Source organism: Trachymyrmex cornetzi, unplaced genomic scaffold (assembly GCF_001594075.2).
Source record: "Trachymyrmex cornetzi isolate Tcor2-1 unplaced genomic scaffold, Tcor1.1 scaffold1118, whole genome shotgun sequence".
In the NCBI taxonomy this organism is placed as follows: domain Eukaryota; kingdom Metazoa; phylum Arthropoda; class Insecta; order Hymenoptera; family Formicidae; genus Trachymyrmex; species Trachymyrmex cornetzi.
This window is the reverse complement of record NW_017295674.1, coordinates 474609-494732: the sequence shown is the minus strand read 5'-3', so window position 1 is coordinate 494732 and position 20124 is coordinate 474609. Positions and strand designations below refer to the sequence as shown.

The following is a 20124-nucleotide window of genomic DNA, read 5'->3' as shown; positions in this document are numbered from 1 at the left end:
CGGCGGCGGCGGCTGATAGGACGAACGAATAATAATTACATCATGCTCTCGTGAGTACCCCCCGCGGGATGTTCTCGAAATTATCGATCGCTGCCAATGTGCTCGGCGGCGGTAATTAATACCACGCGATATACTCGACATAGGACGGATCGGCCGATATTCTTCTCGTTCGCTCTCGACGGAACTGATGGGCGACGTGGGAACGCACGCAGAACCGCGCCAACGGTGCGCGGCGATGAGATTATTGATTGTTTCTGTAACGCGGAACGCAAACATCGCGAATGAGGAATTGTGGTATCGATACTTCAATGATGCTAGGAGAACAAGTCGCATTTGCAGTCTCACTGCGTAGGTAGCGTTAATAGACGCATCGACGAGCGATCGATTGAAGAAGACTTAGATGACTCGACGCAATTGCCTCGGTAAATAAACAGCATTTCTGTATTAATCGAAACCTGAATTTTCGCGTACTGTTAGTTTAATGTGTGACGAATGTTTTGTGTGTACACAAGAAGTAAGTTACTTACTAATCCAATTCTGTCCGTTTAATGGCGCGAATTCATCATAACAAGCATTACGAGGATGAGATCTCCTCATTTTCAATACCCTATTTAAGCTTTTACGCTCGAGACGAGTTTATGTCACTTTGGGTAATTCAGTTAAGAGCTTCTGAAAGAGCGTTTAAATATTTCAACAGCTGTTTAGCCGTCGCTTAAAGAAATGTCTCGTAAATCATGCAATAAAACAACACTTCTTTAAAATGATGACACTTGCTGAAGAACGAGCAATGGCAACCGGAACCAGATAATTTCCCCGATCGTGAAAAAGTGAGTAAATCGGCGTGAGTTCCACGGTTGCAATCATCGCTTAACGATAGTCGACTCCCTCTTAGCGGCGCAACGATAAATTAATTATTATAATTACATATATGCCATTATCCCATTATCCCGTTGACAACCGATGCAATCGCGAAGGCTCGAATTCCGTTGCGCGTAGGATAAGATGAATTTTCCTCTTTAATACCTCCGCGAGGTATTTATAATTATCTTACGTGCACAACATTCTCTCTAGGATTGCTATCAACGCATCATCCTTGTCATCGTCTAACATATTGTAGAAGAAGACGAATCGGCGACGCAAACCGTTACGCGATGATAATTATCGTTTAATCGTTCCAATGATGCAGACGGATACATTTCCATTTCTTCTTAATTTATTCTTTTGCCTTAATGCGAAAATAATGAGATTACATTACGATCGTCGTTAAATCAGGTTTCGTGGGTACGCCATACTGACCGTATGTACATGATGTTTTATAGTAAACTAAATTTTAGATTAGATGTTGCAATTAAGCTTGTTGTATTAACGTCTTTGGGCTATAAATTTAAATTTATTTAAAAACATTTAATGACACTAGCCTGCGGATTGAAGCTTTGTGAACGTTGCCTGTGAACTTGTAAGTAAAATGTTTTAATATAAAGTTGATACGCTGAGTCTGAAAATCAAATCCATTTGTTGCTATAACATAAGGAATTTTAGCAAAATCTCAATAGCTATGTATAATATTGTACAATTACATGTATAATATGTGAAAAAAAATTGTATGAAAAATATCATACTTATAAATATAAAATATTTTAAACATACATTATATATTTTCGAATTTAAAAAACTTTAAATATAATAGAATAAATAAAACAAAATGATAAAAACATATTACAATATCCGATGCAATAAATTTATCACAGACTAGTATAATTTAAATTCAAATTTAGTTAGTAATAAAATTAATGATGAGATTAAAAGTTAGATATGCAGAATATCTATGTGAGAGCACTATTATCTTCTCGATTACTGATTGATCCAAGTATGCCAAAGTATCGTGACTCGTATTATTTAATCTCTTGTGCTCTCCGCTATGATGCGAGTAATTCCTCTGCGACTCCACAATCTAAGTAGTATGCTGAAAGCATTCCACTTTTTCAAACGACTGCTTAATCGTCCGAGATGAAACGGTGACTGTCCGTCTCGTAACCTAAGTAATATGCGCTTAAAGTTTTCAACGATAACGTCTCAGAAAACCACGGTCAGCCGATTCCCGCGACCCTGGGAAAATCGCAAAGGGGAGAGCGATCAAACCGCACTGATAACGGCTATTCAACTATACTGGCGGTAATTATTATTGTTACGTGATGAAAGTACAGATAATTTCTACTGTCTTGAAAATAGTAGAGCGATACATAGTCCGCATTTGTACCAAGGTCTAAGTATAAAAGATTCAGCGACATGACGTGTACTACTTATAAACTCTCGTTCAGTCTCTCGTTGCTCAGTATGCACGAAGCGTCTCGCTTAACTCTTAACTCCTTAATCTTTTCGAGATGGAAACATCTCGAGATTAAAGTTAGATAATTAGCGCGGCCAAAGATTGCGGTGAGAAGATTATAGATTATAATATATTAGTTCCATATTTTATATCTCGGCCATGACACTCCAAATTCAAATGTGTAATAAGTGTCTTTATACATATATGTGTATGATTTAATTTTCCGTGTAAAAATAATACTACATTAAACTATACAAAAAAAACGGAGATTTACATATTTAAGTATGTAGTATTATTTTTACAGAAAAAAATTAAATTACACACATATATAAAAGTGCTTGTTACATCCTTAGATTTGTAGTTAAGTATAAAACAGTCCCACAAATTGATAAATTAAATAACAATGTTAATATTTTGTTTATTCTCTTTTGTTATTTATTGTCGCGTGTCTTTTCCAAGAAAATGCAATAAATTGAGGTTGCAATACAAATCACAGACCTTCGCTGAAACAGTCATAGGGTGATTAAAAGCATAGGGAAGAAAAGTTGCTTATGGAATATATGAATGCAAGGTTAATTATCAAATTAATTATCAAATGCAATAATTTCATAATTTGAGAAGGAATTTTACATTTTGCAATCCCTTAAGTGTAAGCCATGAATGAACCAGACTAATAGCGAGAGGAGCAGTAAAAAATGAAAAACTGCATGAACTATCGTGTACACTTAATATCGACCTAATTAGATCCAAGAGATGAGAAGATGAAGATTGATATGAGCAGTTGCCCCGGTACGGGGGGTCACTGAGCGCGTGCGAATAGCGCGAGGCTCCCGATTACACCGAAAAGGTCTATAAACGGCAAGTAAGTGTGGAGGTAAGAAACTCATTTGAGGTTCACGTAGAAGTGGCAAGGGAACGAGGCTGCGTTGGAAGCAACAGCAGTAGCAAGAGAGATGAGTCACATCCTAGATGAAGCCGCGATGAAGGAAAAGAACGTGAAAACCAGAAGACGTGCCGTTGCGAGTCACCTTTGCGGTGCTCTTACTTCACCGATTACATGTAATACGTTACTTATGCTTTTCCGCGTTACTTAGGCTTTCATATTCACGATACATGTACATATAACACACACATACATGTGTATATATATACATATTATATATATATATATGTATATATTATTATTAAATCTGAGGGTTGTCTCTTCTTTCCTGCCTAATCGCATTCTTTCCGTGCCATTGTTACGATCGTCTTGTCCGCTTGACGTTTCGCGGAGGCTTCTGTTAGTGTCGTAATCGCTTTCCTGCGTATAACAGCCTTCGCATCATCGTCCTTGGTCGCCACACTAGCGTAAGAGAGTTACGTTTGAAACAATAACTCTCCCAAGTCACATTTTACATAAGAGCAATGCCCTCATACAATACACTCCGAATTTAAAGCGAAAAATTTACATACTAATCTACATAGTTCATAAGATTTTGCATTTTGTAACGCAACCTCGAGAATTTCGGTGCCTCGCGACGCGAGGCTTACATATCGAGCCAGCTTTTTACGTAACTTTAATACAAATTACATATTGTTACAGATACATCTGCGTCTGGATGTTGACGGTGGTCACGCTGAGGTGTCAGGTATATATCTCGCTTGTAACATTACGCACAAGAGAACTTGCAAAGGATACGGGTTTTCATAAGATACGATTTTTTTTCAAAGCCAACCAGTCATGAGAACGCAGAGGTGGAGGGAAACTCCGAAGATTCTGTTATCGACGACACGACCGAGGATTATTGGGCAGGCAGTGGATCGGGACCCGACGAGGATGAGACCTCCTCCTCTCACAACGAAACCAGAGAAGCGTTAACTCACGAGGCCAGCGACCACGATACTGTAAGTCACGCATCGCCAATTTGTTTCGCGCTGCGCTCTTTCTTATTGAAATTCATGATAGATATTACACAAGAAATTTCTCCCCGATCTGTTATTTCTTTGTTCCGTTAACTTTATAGAAACATTTACTTATTTTTTCGTATAACATTGATTGGTGAAAACAGCATATACAAGAAAAATCAATAAAACACCAACAACATTGGTACCATTAAATTTAAATTGCCCAGAAGATCATATTTTGCAATCAGTGTTGTAAGATTTTACTGCACAACTTTAAAAAATCAACTTGCTAATTTGTTGATTGAGATAAAAAAATTACTTTAACGTCGCAATTTTTGCTTATTATATTATTAAGTTATCAAAGCCAGACATTTCAATAGGCAGTAAAATCTTTCTATCGGGAGTACTGCAGATTTCTGACAATAAATATCGTAGCATGTGACAACAAAGAGGAAAGTGAGAGAAGTAAGAAGAAAGGTGTGCGCGCATCTGCCGTACGTCCAGTTATATTTAATTGGCAAACGGTTTCCTCGAAAGTGGATTAAAAAAAAAGAGTTAAACGAGAGCGGAATGGAAAAAAGGAAGTGAATGATACTTGCCCATCTGTTCAGTTTTGCGTGATTTCTCGTTAACGAATGCTCGCTCGCAAGGCCGGAGCAGAATCTAGATGCAGGTGTTCTGCATCCGCTATGATATTCAAGAGAGTAAAAAAGGGAAGTGCCGACAGTTAACCGCAGCAAAGACGACGCCTCGGTCGCCGGCGTGTCCTCGATCGAGCGGAAAAATCCTACTAAAGATCCACGGATGACGCGGTCGATCGTCTTGCTTTCCTCTCTTCGTGTGACTCTCGTCTTCGCTGCGATCGGTATCGATAAAATCGCGAAAGATCAGTTTTGTAATTGATTTTCAACAAAAATCAATTATTGTATACAAGCGCGTTTACTCTATCCCCGTAATCTTCCTCCTTTCCGTGGCACGTAGAAAATTCTGCAGGCCTTTTCTAAATGAAGGGCAGAAGGGCCAGAAGGTTGCCTAGTTAGACCTGGTACATCAACACGAAAAGTACCAAAGGGAGGAGAAGCAGAATAAAGACCATTCCTTTGATTTTAATCGCTCTTTATCGATGATCTACGGATTGCTTTTAAACTAGTTTTTAAGCGGAATCGATTCCGATCGCGAAAAAATATGAACCAGTTTTCCAGTAGAATAGAGAGAAAGGGTATCGCGGCTCGCGCGGCCACGTCCGTGCGCGACCTTCGTTATATCGCAAATTGCGAGCGGATAAATCGTTTCTTGCACCGCGTGATTCTCCGCAGGGAAAGGCCCCATTACTCGAGAGAAGGCACCAGAAGCAGTTTATTTAGCCTACGAGCGTTCCGTTGCGAAACGGGAGACAAGATCAATTTCATCTGTTCTGCGTACCGCCGTGTTTCCGTCCGTTCCGATTGGAGAGGCGAAGACTAATCACACGGAAATGCAATGCATAGCTTCGAGCTATCTCAACGACTTTAAATCATCTTGTGAGAAACTGTGTCCATGAAAATCATTAGTTGATAATCACATGAAAAGAGCAGTTTTGCTAAAGTATCTAAATATTTGATTACATATACGAATCTGAAAATATTTTGGTAAATTATCAAAATAATTATATAGGACACTCAAGCTTGTTGCTGCAATGTTGAAACTTTTTACAGCATTGCTCATTATATTTGAACGACCTACATAATTATTTTGATGGTTTAACAAAATGAATTTCAGATTTATATATCTAGATAACTATTTAGATGTTTTAGCAAAATCGTTTTTTTTTGTAGCTGATTTGACATAAACGTTATAGGTTATTAATCGTCGGGTATTATATTTTTTATCACATATTTTGTAAAGATTAATTTGTGTGAAATAATATTAAGAATAAAAATTTACGCAATATCCGCACAGCGTAAAATTAATGTAAAAAATTAATTTTTTGTTTGGCACATTTTCATAATTGATGAAATTGTTGCATTACTTCACGCTCACACAGAATTCGATCTAAGTAACGCTTCAACAAATAATTGAATCTTGAGAAAAAGTTCTAGAGAGATAGGTGCATTTATCTAAGCCAGCCGAGTGATCTTACTTCAACTTAATGACTTTCGACACTCTAACCACGCTACCGTTAATCATTGCATGAATGTGCATATCTCGATGGGACTTGATCAAATAAAATCCTCGGAAGAAATTAACATTCACCCGAGAAAAAAATCTGGTCCCGTCCGTTCCGTCATCTCCCACCGTAGAACAAAACGAGAAAACCTAAACGGTTTACTTGGTATTTCTTCTTTGAAGAAACGTGAGCTTATATCACGGATGTCGATAATCATTAAAGAAAATGTTCTTATTATACACAAGCTACTGAATTCAAAGTCAAATTGCTCTCATCGCCGGATGCGTACAAATGTTAACGCGTACAAATATTACCTCGAATTGCTTCCAACAAATGATAATTTTCGAAACAGTTATCGGAAATAGATTTGTGTTAAATTGAAACTAATAAGTTCTTCGAAGAGAGGAGCCCACAAAACGGAAGATGTTGTCGTGCGAAGAGCTCCGATGGGATCGAATCGGCCGCGCATTCGACACGAAGGAGTATTCCGTGTTATTGCATTTCCTACGTAGTCCAGTACAGTTAATGCCAAAGTAGCCGTAGTTAAGCATAGCAGGAGTCGAAGGTAATCGGCACTTATCGTCCGTAATACATTCCGATGAGATACCGCGGAAGATTCAAAGACCGCCGGTCATTTTCCGCGGAACGTAGATCAGACACCAAGCGCTTGGACCCAGCTTCTTGCCAGAGGAACGATCTCCTAACTACTCTACTGGCCCATAAACGCCGTACGCCACTTCGCTCGTCGGCGTCGGGGTCCGTTCCGTTTCCCGGCAGCATCGTACTCGAGTTCCTGAAATTCCTCAAAAGTGGAATCCGTGAAGAGAAGCAATTTCCCTGCCGATCTATGCGCGCTGTAGGGTGGCAACCTATGTCCCATCGAACCGAACGGCGAGAGGAAGAACGTGGTAGGAAAAGAAGATGAAGAATCGGGAAGGAAGGATGAGGAGGCGGCTGGAATGGAATGGCGATTTTTTCGTTACGGCGTATGGAGGCTGTTCACAACTTCTTTTTTTTCCTTCACCACTAACCACGTGCCCATCCTCCCTTCTCTCCCTTTCCATGCACGGCCGATTCGCCCGAGTAAGTATCTACCTGCTCGTATCGTGCTCGCTGACTGCTCGCTGACAAGCGGCTCAAAGTACAATATCCTTCCCCTCGTCCACCCCCGTCGTCATCTTATTCGGTCTTCTTGCGTCTCTTCTTGCGCGCAGCACCCGTACGCGGATGGAATGCCTCGGGTACCCACGCTCGGACAGGGGAATGAGCTCGTAAAGCGTTAGTCACGCGCTACTCGTGCTGTCTGTTTTTCAGACTTCCTCATCAGGTTCTCTCCAGTCAGAGAGTCCCTTTTCGCCTGCCTGGACTCTCCGGTCTCTGATGCCAACGCCGCGCCGTGCCTCCCTCTTCCGCATGTTTCTTCTCTTCGTCGTGGTCTCGACCCCCGATGCTTTTTCTCGCCCTTTCTCACCGTTCGACCGGTAGCGATCCGTACAAGCTGAGGGTTAAACCGAATCGTTAACGTAGGAGAGGTCAGGGCTCCCGCTCGACAGGATAGTTTTGCATAGTCGTATCTTGCATAGTAGAGGCTGTGTACGCGAGAATATTTTGCCGGAATCCCGCTTCCAACCGCAATGCGCGGGCTAACGGCTTTGAACCTGCAAATCACTACTTGCGACTCGTTAGCGGATTCTTCGTATTCATTTTCCGGACTCTCCGTATAAATTTCATTAGTAGCGTCAGGAATTTAGCATGGGCGACTGCTTATTAGGATTATTAGCGTGAACGATCAAATCTGAACATAGAGATACTCAATCATTTTCTGATACTAATGTAAGCTACGCTGTGTAAAGTATACAATGCTCATAATATATTACATAAGCATTGCGAGACTGTGATAATTCTGAGTAAAAGTAATTGAGTGAGCATTACATGTATTACTTTAATTAAGCGTATAATGAAAAAAAATTTTTTATACATTAAAATGTCATAAAATTGTCACTGCCAAAAATTTTAACATTTTAGCAACTAGTTTTTCCAACAAAATTATTTCAATGGTGTAATAAAATTAGTTTTCAGATTTGCATCCAACAATTTATATTCAGCAAAATTATTCTTTCCGTGTAGAATCAATTAACATTATTCATTATTCATAAAAGACACATATATTTAATTAATTACTAATTCTCAAATAATTGAAAATATAAATAATGTATTCATAATTATTAAAGAAATCATATATTCAATCATGATATATGATAAATCATGCAAATAATAATTATCTATACTAAATTAAAAAAACAAGTATTAAAATTATATTAATAAATTCTTTTCTTTCCTGAAAGGTCGTGTACATTGGCGATGGCGGTAATTACGTGCCAGTTCCTTCATTGAAGAATCGACCGTTGAATCCGAATCTTCAAGCTCTTCAAACTCTTCAAGGCTTGCAGGGCCTTTCTGGAAACGGAGGTACAGGAGTAATCGGTGATGAAGACTGGAGGAGACATCCAGAAACCTGGGATCGCGAACACCGAAGATACAGGCCCAATACGACGAGAGTGCAACGTAAGTACGAAGACAGCGTCTTTTTTTTTATCATCTTGCTGGATTGCATTATTATTATTATATAAACAGAATTGATGATAATATTAAAATAAACGGTTTCTCGTAAGTGCCGTAATTAATAGTCTCAACAATCTGCTTGCGCTTTTTCGATGAGGTAAATTAAATATAAATCAAGTGGATACGCTGTATAAGGTAATTACTCTTCAGCCCGCACAATCTCCCGAGCTAATAGAAATTTCCTGGTTTGTAAGTAGCTGTAATGGCGGCTTGCATCAAGACGCTAATTCAGCGGAAATACGTTACGAAAGAGTATTGATTATGTCGATCTATAGAACCAATAGAAATCTCTATTTGATCGATAATGGATTATCGACTCGATTTAGCTCGTGATTACATTATTGCGTTCACGCATGAAAGAGATGATACTTCATAGAATGTATTTAGAGTAAGAGGACGTTCGAATAATAGGATAGCATAATATCGGGGCGTAAACGAAGATCCGCTATTTCCCGTCCGAATAAAAGCACCGACAAAAAGCGTCTACGGTATCGGTCTGGTGGGTCAGTGTGCCTCGGAGGAAAGAGCGGTGTTGTCGTCGCTTTAGCATGTCGATCCGTTATTTTTCTCTCCATTGTCCGGCAAGAGGCCGAAGTCTGTGAGGATAGCGCGCGTTATAGGACAAAGTACTTCCCTCCAGTGTCTCGGTCGATTGACTTGGAAGAATCGCAGTCGGCGCTTCGCGCAATATATATCCGTCCATCTCGGTCCGCAGCCAGCTAGTGCGCCCGAGAATTCAGAGTGTGATGGCGAATGGCTACCGTTAGAGAGGAGGCAATTAAAACGGTGTCGGAAAGTCGTACGACGCTCCTGACATCGAGGGTACGGAGGCAGAGATACACCACCTTGCTTCCAGCACCTTCGATGGCATCTGCAATCGTCATCATCGTCATCGGGACCCGAGGACCGTCATCATCATCCCGCGCGATCATCATTATCCGCATGTGGATCACGATTGCCTCGTGGAAACTCGAGCACACGGCCCGTGTAAATATATCTGGTCGCGTATATGTTATGGCGCCGGTAATCGACGACAGCTCGTCTCTGACATCGCTTTTTCTACGAGAAAATTGCGACGCCGCGTCGCAATGAAAATGATGTTTATGAGCGGCCGTTACGTTATTTTTTCCTTTTCGTGCCAACGCGTACGATGACGTGAAGTTATGTCGTCGAGTCCGCGGGAATTCTTTGAATGATTTAATATTGTCTTGAATACGTACGGTGTAATGTATGGTGTAATATACTGTGAGATTACATCGAAGCTGCAGTTATTATTTTATGATTTCTTTCGTGCTATATATTCTCTTTTATAACCATCGATTTTCAGTCTAATTTATGTTGCGCTGAAAACGGTATCGAATCGCATTTATACAATGAATTTTCTGTCCTGTTTCAAAATCCTATCTCCACAAAAGCTTAATCCAATGACGTCTCATTAAAACTTTAATCGGTCGCTTCAGTTTTAATCTCATGTAGCGGGTGTGCGGTAGTAATTAATGCCAGTAGAACAAGACATTAATAACGCCGGTGTAATATCCCGTTATGAAAGAATAATAGACAATGTCCTGTGAAAACAAAATTAATTTTCTACGCGTGCGTATAATTTCCTATGTTACGCGTATGTATGTGTTACGCTCATCCGCCGCGTATGCGATTTTTCTGGAACATCGAAGTTTATTGTGGATGCCTGAGCACTCACTGTCCGTGCATATGGCGAGTAATCAACATAGCAGGAGCATCACTGCCTGATGCTCCCGGAGAAAATTATTAAATTGCAGGGTGTTTCATGATAATGTAAATAAATAATATTTACGGGATGGAATTGTATACAAGCCGCTCTCGAGCCCTTCAGTGAATCCTTTTAATTGCCTTTTGCGGAAAATTACGGCCATACTGGAAACTGCGTTGTGAGAAAAATCCTTTAACGACGCATCGTTCCCTTCGCTCATTCAACCAGAACAAAACGTCTATTACACCACTTCTTACATTTTTACCATTTGCAATCGTTTCATATTTCTTAACTAAATAATTATACGGTATTTTGTTTCACTGATACCTATTATTCACTTGAGCTGATACGATCATCTATTATTCATAAACTTTATAAAGAATTAATACGATAGAATTGTAAAATTATAATTCCGAAATATTACAACGTGCGCTTATATACAAAACGTTGCAGCATCGCTTTTTAAATTGCAAGACAATGATTTCTTCCATAGTGTAGGTATCGAGAAGAATTGAGTTATAAGTGATTCACATAAATCTATTTCGCTCTACTTTATTGTGATAAATTATTCTATGCATATTTAAGAAAATTCGATCGTACAATCAATCAGATTCTATTTTTTAAAAGATCGATGTGCCGAACCCCTTCGAGACGACGGGACGATCGATGATCGCATTGCTACGGTAAATTTCCTAAAACATTTGGATGAGCCTGCCATTGGCAATGACGAATGCTACGCCTGATCTATGAAGCTCGCTGGTTCAATGAAGTCGTAAAGTCGAGCCGCTCGTTCTCTGCGGGAACTTGAGGCCACCCGCGGTATCGTCAATTACGCGAAAGAGAGCCCATTAGGTTTAATGTATCCTCCTCGGCAACACGATTCTCAAACGTCCTCGGAGCTTTGCTACTTCTTTCTTTTCTGCTTCTCCCACGAGGTTTTTTTGCTATACGTTCCTTTCTTAGAATGTTTTCCAACCAATTTGGATTCGGACCGACAAATAAAGATGCTAAGCATCAAAAGTTGAAGCCAACATGTTAAAACCAGCACCAGAGTCTTAAGGGAACCCGACGATATCCTCCGCGTCTTTCCGTGACCGCTCTCGGCACATTCGAGCAAATATCGGCGTTGCTCAACTCTTCCCATTGTCTGCCTACTGACAGAGTTTTGCCGGACGATGAACACAAAGCACGTATCCGCAATTCTAATAAGCGCCTGCGTATACGTGCGTATACGTGCGTATACGTACGTGCGGCCGCTCGAAAATGCGCTCGGCACATTCGCGACGGCATGATGCGTAGGACGAGGGTGAAACGGAACGGTTGTATCATCGGCATGCGCCTCCGGTGTAACTATCTTCCCATCACTATCCTTTATTTTTCTCTGAGTCTGTAACAAGCGCATGTTAGCCTTTCTCTCGTCTTTTTTCCAATAATCATATCAAGAATAATCCATTTTTATTTACCAATAAACGTTAATAATTTATTGCAGCTAATTTTAATATTATTGTAAAAGTTTTGTACCATTTTTCTAGACATCTTCTTTACAAAAAGATGCGTCAAAAAATTTATTTGAGATTTAAATTAAATTAATTAATTTTGTGTCAAAAATATTTCGATAGCGATGATATCCTTACATGATATCCAATGATGATATTCAAGTATAGCGTTCGTCAAACATATTCAGGTGTCATGCGAAGATACCGTGTGTCGTACGATGACGGTGTGCGTGGGATGAGCGTGGGTCATGAAACGAAAAGGTTGTATCATCGGTAGACACCTCGAGTGTAACTATCTTCATCCTCCATCAATCTCCATTCCGCTTTGCGGTTACGTTACTACAGTGGAAACGGCTTCTTACCACGAAGAGCGCCTATACGGGACCCCCAACTTACTTTCACTCGTCATCGACGACCGGTTTTCCACTCGCTCCTATCCGCGAATCTGCGATTTTCCGCGCCCGGTTTCTTCATACAAATGACGACAGGCTCTCTTGACCGCGAACATACGCCTACACGATGACCGATCGACACGTTTCCATCTTCTGTGATTGAGTCTCGTTTCAATACGAATGCACATTTCAAAGTGACAATTACCGGGCTCGATATGGTAACGATATTTTTGCACTATCTTGAGAACACTTCCTGAGAAAATTTTTTTTGCGAAAGAGAATTACCTATTGTGTTTCATTAAATAAGATAGATCCTTGGCTATAAAATTTGCCTGTAAAGATCTATCGATTGTAACACCGCAATATGTTTATATTCTTTAAATGTTATTCAAATAGCATAAATATGATTTAACAGACTATATGAAAAAGTTTATTCTTTAATGCATATGTACTTAAAGTACTAAATGTACATATTTTTTTAAACATTTTTACTACATTAATTTATTATCTAAAATTTAATTCTTACTAAATATAGACACAATATATAGACAGACGCGACACATTGATTATTTTTACCTGTTTGTATATACACAGTTTTTCATTTCTCTTTCAACATCAAAGATTCCACCTAGACATTCTTGGTTTCGCAAAGAATTAAAATGCAGATAGAGAGTTTATCATGCTGCTGAATCAACATAATTATACGTATAATGAAATATAAAATAATGGAACGTAGATTTAATCGCAAAAAACGCAGGTTGGAGAAGAAGTGTGTGTAAATAAAAATTAAAATTTATTATACAATTTTTTAAATCGATTTATTGAATAATTATTAATTATATGTTAAATAATTATTTTTTATATCTTACATTTTAGATATCGAGGCGGAATGTCAAGACGATTACATGAAAATCAGGATCGGATTCAACGGATCTTTCGCCGGCCTCTTGTATTCAGCAGGTAAAGTTAATGGCACAATTGACTTATATTAATAAATAATTATTTCTAGCATCGTGCAATTTACTCGGAATTTTTTTTATTAAATACCATTATACTTTTTGCAATATTAATCACATATGCAAGTAGCCAAACAATAACGTAATCAGGTTATAGTTTAAAAATTACCTTTGACAAAAGATTTATATAAATAATGCGACGCGAATTATACAAATGGCGCGGTGTCGAAAAATGGTGCGGTAATGGTGTTTGGAATTTTACGCTCTCCATTACGGTCAAGAGATTCGACATAATGCTACATCTAAAATATGTGACTGCATAACTGGCTGCATTGCTGGTCCGCAATTACGTCGGCAGACAGTGAGACAAGTATACGTTCGCGCTAATGAGGTAATGGCGGAAATTATAGTAAAGCGATCAGCGGTCGTCCACATCGGCCGCACCAGAATTTTTCTTTCACCGTCGTAAGTCCATCTGTCCGGTCTAGTAAGATACTTCCGTTATTTCGAAAGAAGCGTATCGCGGCCGTGCCTTCTGGCAGCTATATGCACCGGCAAAAACGGCATCATCGTCAAGTGATTTCTTTACAAATTATTCGATGAGAAAGACGACCTCTTCTTGAACCTTGCATCTGCTTGATATCCATTCTGCTAATCCGCAATTTTCTCATTGATCATTAATAAGCCCGTTAATCAATATTTCAATAATGAGCTAAGCGCTCATTATTATATAAGCTAACCTTTGTGCCAGCGCGAATGTGGTAGCTTCGTAAAACACTGAGGCTTTTCTGATTGATTCTAGCAGGACAACTAAAAAAGTCAGATTACCTTAATCCCCGACTTCCCAACTCGGGCGCTAACGAGTATACTTTGCGTTCTTTCTTCACTTACTTTTTGACGCCCATTTGTTCGCGATGAAAACGCATCAACGTCCCGCCTATTCTTCGCGCAACGCGATCTATGTAGTCGAAATGCCGCGAGGTAGATTGTTTGATAGACGAGATATCGGATGATATCCGATATCGAACACGGTCGTATCATAGACGACCGCGTTCCGGATGAATAAGAATAATCGCTTTTAATTGCAGGCTACTCGTACGATCCCGATTGCATGTACGTTAATGGGACGGGCCGAGACTACTACGAGTTCTACATTCAGTTGAATCGGTGCGGCACCCTCGGCGAGAACACTCATCATCAGGACAGCAGGAAGAATCCGACGGTACGTAAAATAGACGAGCGCCGAGCGCATCACGGAATGACGGTTCATTACTTTAGTGTGTACCGGCGCCGGTCGACAAGGAATAATAATGATTAACAACACCGGGGAAAAATGAGGGAGACTTCTTTTTAATCTTGATAATTAGAGAAAATTAGATGTCACATCGCGCGTAGATCGCGCGGGAACGTAGGCACCGCTATTATTATGGTTGGATTCACGTGAGAAATAAGACTCAATGACGTATTGCTCTTGTCTTTCCAGAAAAATCTTATGTGGAACACGGTCACAGTGCAGTACAATCCATTAATAGAGGAGGAGTTCGACGAACACTTCAAGGTGACTTGCGAGTACGGCTATGACTTTTGGAAGACGGTGACATTTCCTTTTCTCGATGTCGAGTGAGTGGTGAATCTTTTTACTTTTGAGATAAAGCGTTAATAATGGGTATAATGTTTCAAAACGTTGAAATGGACTTTAAGCGTAGAAACAGTACGAAGGGTCATATCGATCAGAGACACGTGGTTGTTTTCACAGTGCACATTGCACGCGAAGTACACGACGCGACGTGATCCATCGTTTGAAACCTTCGATTACGCGAACTCGATGGAACGTTTCACGCGAGGCGTTTACGTAATATCTACGATAATGTCTAACATCTGTGCTATCCTGCTGGCGCGAAGTAGGCCGTACTGCTCGCGAAATAACGGATACGCATTCTTCCTGCCTCTTACGCACCCACCTTCTTCCAGGGTCGCCACGGGAAATCCCGTAGTCTTCACCCTGCAGCCTCCGGAGTGCTACATGGAAATCAGATACGGTTACGGGACCACTGGAACTAGAGTGGCTGGACCAGTTCGCGTCGGAGATCCCCTGACTCTCATTATCTACATGCGCAGCAAATACGGTAAGCCTTATACGTAGCTTAACTGCAGCTTAACTGCGGCTCCGCCACGTAAAGATCGTCAGAATATATATAATGGATTCGACCTACTAGGTTTACAATGCTTGAAATCAACAACAAAGAAAAGACAATAGAAAACTAATTAAATAACAGTGTTTTTAATACCGAAAATAAGTAATTAATCACTACCTTACAGTATTAAGTTTCTATAATGGATATCAATTAAATTATACATTTATCATCATCTGCGTTTTTACGATGAATTAATTTATTATTTTCTCAGAAGCGCTTTTGAAAATCTAACCAATGCAAGTCTATAATTTAATTGAATCCAATGTTTGTTTGTGTGTGAAACATAATTATAAAAATACTAATAAATTACGTTGTGATGTTATATTTAGCAATAAACCTTCAAGACAAAAAGTTGGTAAAATTGAAACAAAAAACAAATGTGCTTGCAAATTGTTTACAATATGTATTTTCGTGTATTTGTTTTTTTACTCGACGGTCAGCCTAATCATATGACGCCTGATTCTGCCAAGCTATCATTCGACAGCGATAACGGTATAAGATGAACAGCAGAAGACTTTGTCAGTCAGCTAGTCAGTCTGAGCTCGGTAATTTGCGAAAGATGCGGAAATGCTGGCGAGAAGATATGAAAATGTATGTGCTTTGACGTAACGACAGATGTCTGTACTTTAACTAGTCAGGCTTCTGTATTTACGTCTACATCACTTATGTCATGCAAATCTATGTCAGAAGGTAGAGGACGTCAGACCTTATTCCCATCTTGCCGCTTATGACTAATTGATTTTGTTATTGTGATGACATATGTATTTTATGAAGCTAATCATCGCTTTTTATCTAATCATAATGAATCTTTAAGAATAGAATTTTTTTTAATCTTTAAGAACAATTCTCTACATTTCTACATTAAATTTGCTTAAGTCTTCTGCAATTTATGAGTTAGCACATTTTATAACGTTTTAAATGTTATCGTTTTTATAGATGGTGATAGATTATTGATGATTTTCAGATAAACGTGAATATTTACGCCGATTTTTTTTTGTAGATGGTTTTGATATCGTCGTAAATGACTGCTACGCTCATAATGGCGGAAACAAAAGGATTCAACTGATCGATCAATACGGATGTCCGGTTGATGACAAACTAATCAGCCGGTTTCGTGGTTCATGGTCGGAGAGTGGCCTGTTCGAGACGCAAGTTTTTGCTTATATGAAGACCTTCAGGTTCACGGGATCGCCGGCTCTGTATATCGAATGCGATGTTCGCATGTGCCACGGAAGATGTCCGGTAACTAAATATTTTTTAGCACGTCACTACTTGATTTCATTCCATTCTTAATCTATTTAAATCAAGTAGTAAGCAGATGTTATTGTCATCATTTTGACATCAAAATGTCATAGTAAATGTCGTTTTAATATCAAATTGATGACAAATTGATGGCAAATGGCTCTAGTTTGCTATCTGATTATCTTTTTAATTTGTTTAAGTGTTACGCTCATTAAATTTAATTAAATATTCCAGAAATTATTTACTTTTAAAATAGTTTAGTTATTAATACCTTTGTCATAAACATAAAAATTTAATATTTTGTTGTCTGTGTGTGTGTGTGTCGTGTTTAATCGTTTGGGTATATATTACACACTTCCGAATTTTTGCAATTAAATTGAACTTTTGTAGAACAATATAAAAAAGTACTCTGAATATTCTAATTTTCAAACGATGTTTTCATGCTACTTTGCACATTTCTGTTATTCGTGCCTGAAAATAAATTAGTGTCCCAGTTTTATAAATATCTTTAATTTAAACGATTCACACCCGTATTTCAGAGCCAACCTTGCCATTGGAGGAACGCGAAGAATGTGGTGAAGCGGTCAGTGTCGGAAATCGATGGACCATCGACGCCAGCATCTAGTTTGTCGGAGAACGTGAATCTCTTCCAGTCTCTTCGTGTTCTTCAGGAATTGCGTCAAACATAACATTTTACTGTTAGAACAATTACATGTCAAGCCATGCATTTATCACAGCTTCGTTCAGTAAGAGATGCTCTACTTTTTTTTGTTATAATTGCGTAATGGCGAGCACCGATTTGAAATGAACGAAGCTTGCATATAAAATTTTGCAAATTTTAATTTATACTTATACTTATAAATTTTAACTTATACTTATAAAAAGCAAACGTTTAATATGCATATCTCAGTGTTAGATGAGGCATTAGAATTATTATAATTACAATCTTTTTAAATTTGCATTTTTTTTTACACAGGATTTAGCGAGCCTACGACTGACAGAGTATGTTTGAGATCTACAGTGGCCAGTACAATAGTGGGACTCGGCTGTGGTTTCTTCTGTATCATGGCCGGTATGATACTAGCCATGTGTTCGCGAATGCGACGACAAGCGCGAGAAAAATTATTGTCGGACAGTATAAGCTATATGACGCACCAAGGTCGAATCAACTAGGGTAACATTTTTAGCATGGAGAGATCTATTTCTTCTCGCTTCATCTCAATCGGTTGCGATATCCTCGTATCTTTCGCAGCAAATGGAGCTGGCTAAGAAACTGCTCCGCCGGTAATATAAGAATGCGTCGTTAAAATAGGAAATGGTCGATATAAATGACTGAACTTCAAGTTACTGATAAGTTGACATTGATAAAAATGCGATTAAAACGCGGTGATAAATTTATTGTTTTTATAAATCGGAAGAATATCAGATTTGTAAACAAGAGTTTGGGAAGAGTCTTTTTACATACTCTATTCTTCTCTCAATTAACTTCTTAAGGTAAGCATGGGATTGATACAATGCGAAGTGCCTTATGTATTTTGATAGTCGTCGATAATTCAGGCTCCCATGGATATAATAGGTCTCATCGATTCATTGTGTGCGAATGCTTTTTTACATAAATAATATTCGCTGCTATACTCTCGCTTCTTTTAATTATTGAAGTGTTAATCGATACTCATTCGTCAATTGATGTATATGTCGCGATTGAAGTATCTGTGGCGAGTTATCGCTCATCGATAAATAGAGGTAGAAATCGTCGATATTGCCACGATCTCGGTGCCGAATGTGCGGTTAACGGAATTCGATCTTTACTGCGTCGATCGGTAATTTAACACAGTTTACTTGCGATCGACATGGTATCTTCTTCTTTTTTTATTGTCTTTTTTGATCCCGCATACGGCACATTTAGAGATCAAAATGAACGTAACGTCAGTAACGACGCTTAATTTGCCGTTGATAAGATTCAGTAGTTATATGTGTCTCTATCTATGACATTACTCGCCATATTCAGGAACGTGAAAATAAATTTTGCTAACGATTCGATTCACTCTATAAGTCTATAAAATAATTAATACGTGAAATGATGAATAAAAAAAATAGAAAGAATATCTAATATTCAATTTAATAAAGTTAAACGGAGAATATAAACATTTCACTAATTAAAGTGTTAATTAAAAATTATCTTTTACAACAAAAGAATTATAAAAACGCTATAAGATAAAAGGAATTGATTTTATTAATATAAATATATTTGTTTTTATTAAAATATTCACATAAACCAATTACGTATAAAAAAATATACATTCTTCTGCAGTTTTTTCATGTATTAAATTAATGTATAATTAAAATATATCATTGCACAGCATTGAAAAACAAAGCAATCTCATAATTCTTAGAAATCAAATAACTTTATGTCATTTTGCACTTAATCGAGATGCATATATTTATTTTACAAGAAGCATGAACAAAAATTAAATTATTTATTTAATTGATGACCTAATCTCGTCGTTCCTGAATGTTCGTGAATAATGTGTTAAGGTTTAACTGAATATCAATTATATAACACAAACGAATATGCTTAAGTTTATATATAATACTTATATATACATAGCATCAAAGGTGCGAACCCTATACTATAATAGAAGGAAAAAGAATAGAACACAAGAAAATTACATGGAATCGCATCGGGTGTACGGCCAGCGAGGATTAAATAATATTTTACAAAACCGCCCCGCCAAAGAGTCGCGTAGCTCAGTTCTCGTCTTAATATTTATTCAGAAATTTGCCGAACCTCGCGCGATTTTTCGCCACTGTGTGTGAAATATTAATTTCCCCTCCTGGTTGTTCCCCTCTTTACACGTTTCGTATAACTTAACATTACAGCATCTTTCCGATTCTCATTGCTCCACATTGATCCCAAGTTCCCGTGTCCCTCTCCCTTCCGTTATTCGAGCATCAAGCTAAGTATCCGGAATCAACTGCTCGATTAATTATCTGTAAATATAGTGTTGTATCATGACTCATAATATTTATGATTAAGCTCGAGTGTATCAAGGTTTCCAATAAATAATAGAAGAAGATTACGTTCTGACGTGTCTTATCTGACGTTCGTACCTCGTATATAAATACAATGTTG

At 38.5% G+C, this 20124-nt stretch overlaps 1 protein-coding gene across 1 annotated transcript in view; it reads left to right on the top strand.

Moving 5' to 3' along the window:
* The window catches only part of LOC108763611 (uncharacterized), a 66494-nt gene extending 47809 nt beyond the window's left edge, over positions 1-18685 (top strand). Inside the window, 10 exon segments of the mRNA XM_018511388.1 lie at positions 3912-3957; positions 4040-4213; positions 8705-8924; positions 13475-13558; positions 14643-14776; positions 15038-15174; positions 15526-15680; positions 16750-16991; positions 17531-17669; positions 17908-18685. Of these exon segments, the coding sequence (XP_018366890.1) occupies positions 3912-3957; positions 4040-4213; positions 8705-8924; positions 13475-13558; positions 14643-14776; positions 15038-15174; positions 15526-15680; positions 16750-16991; positions 17531-17669; positions 17908-18164 (1588 nt within the window). The 3' untranslated portion in view covers positions 18165-18685.
* The last annotated feature ends 1439 nt before the right edge of the window (positions 18686-20124 follow it).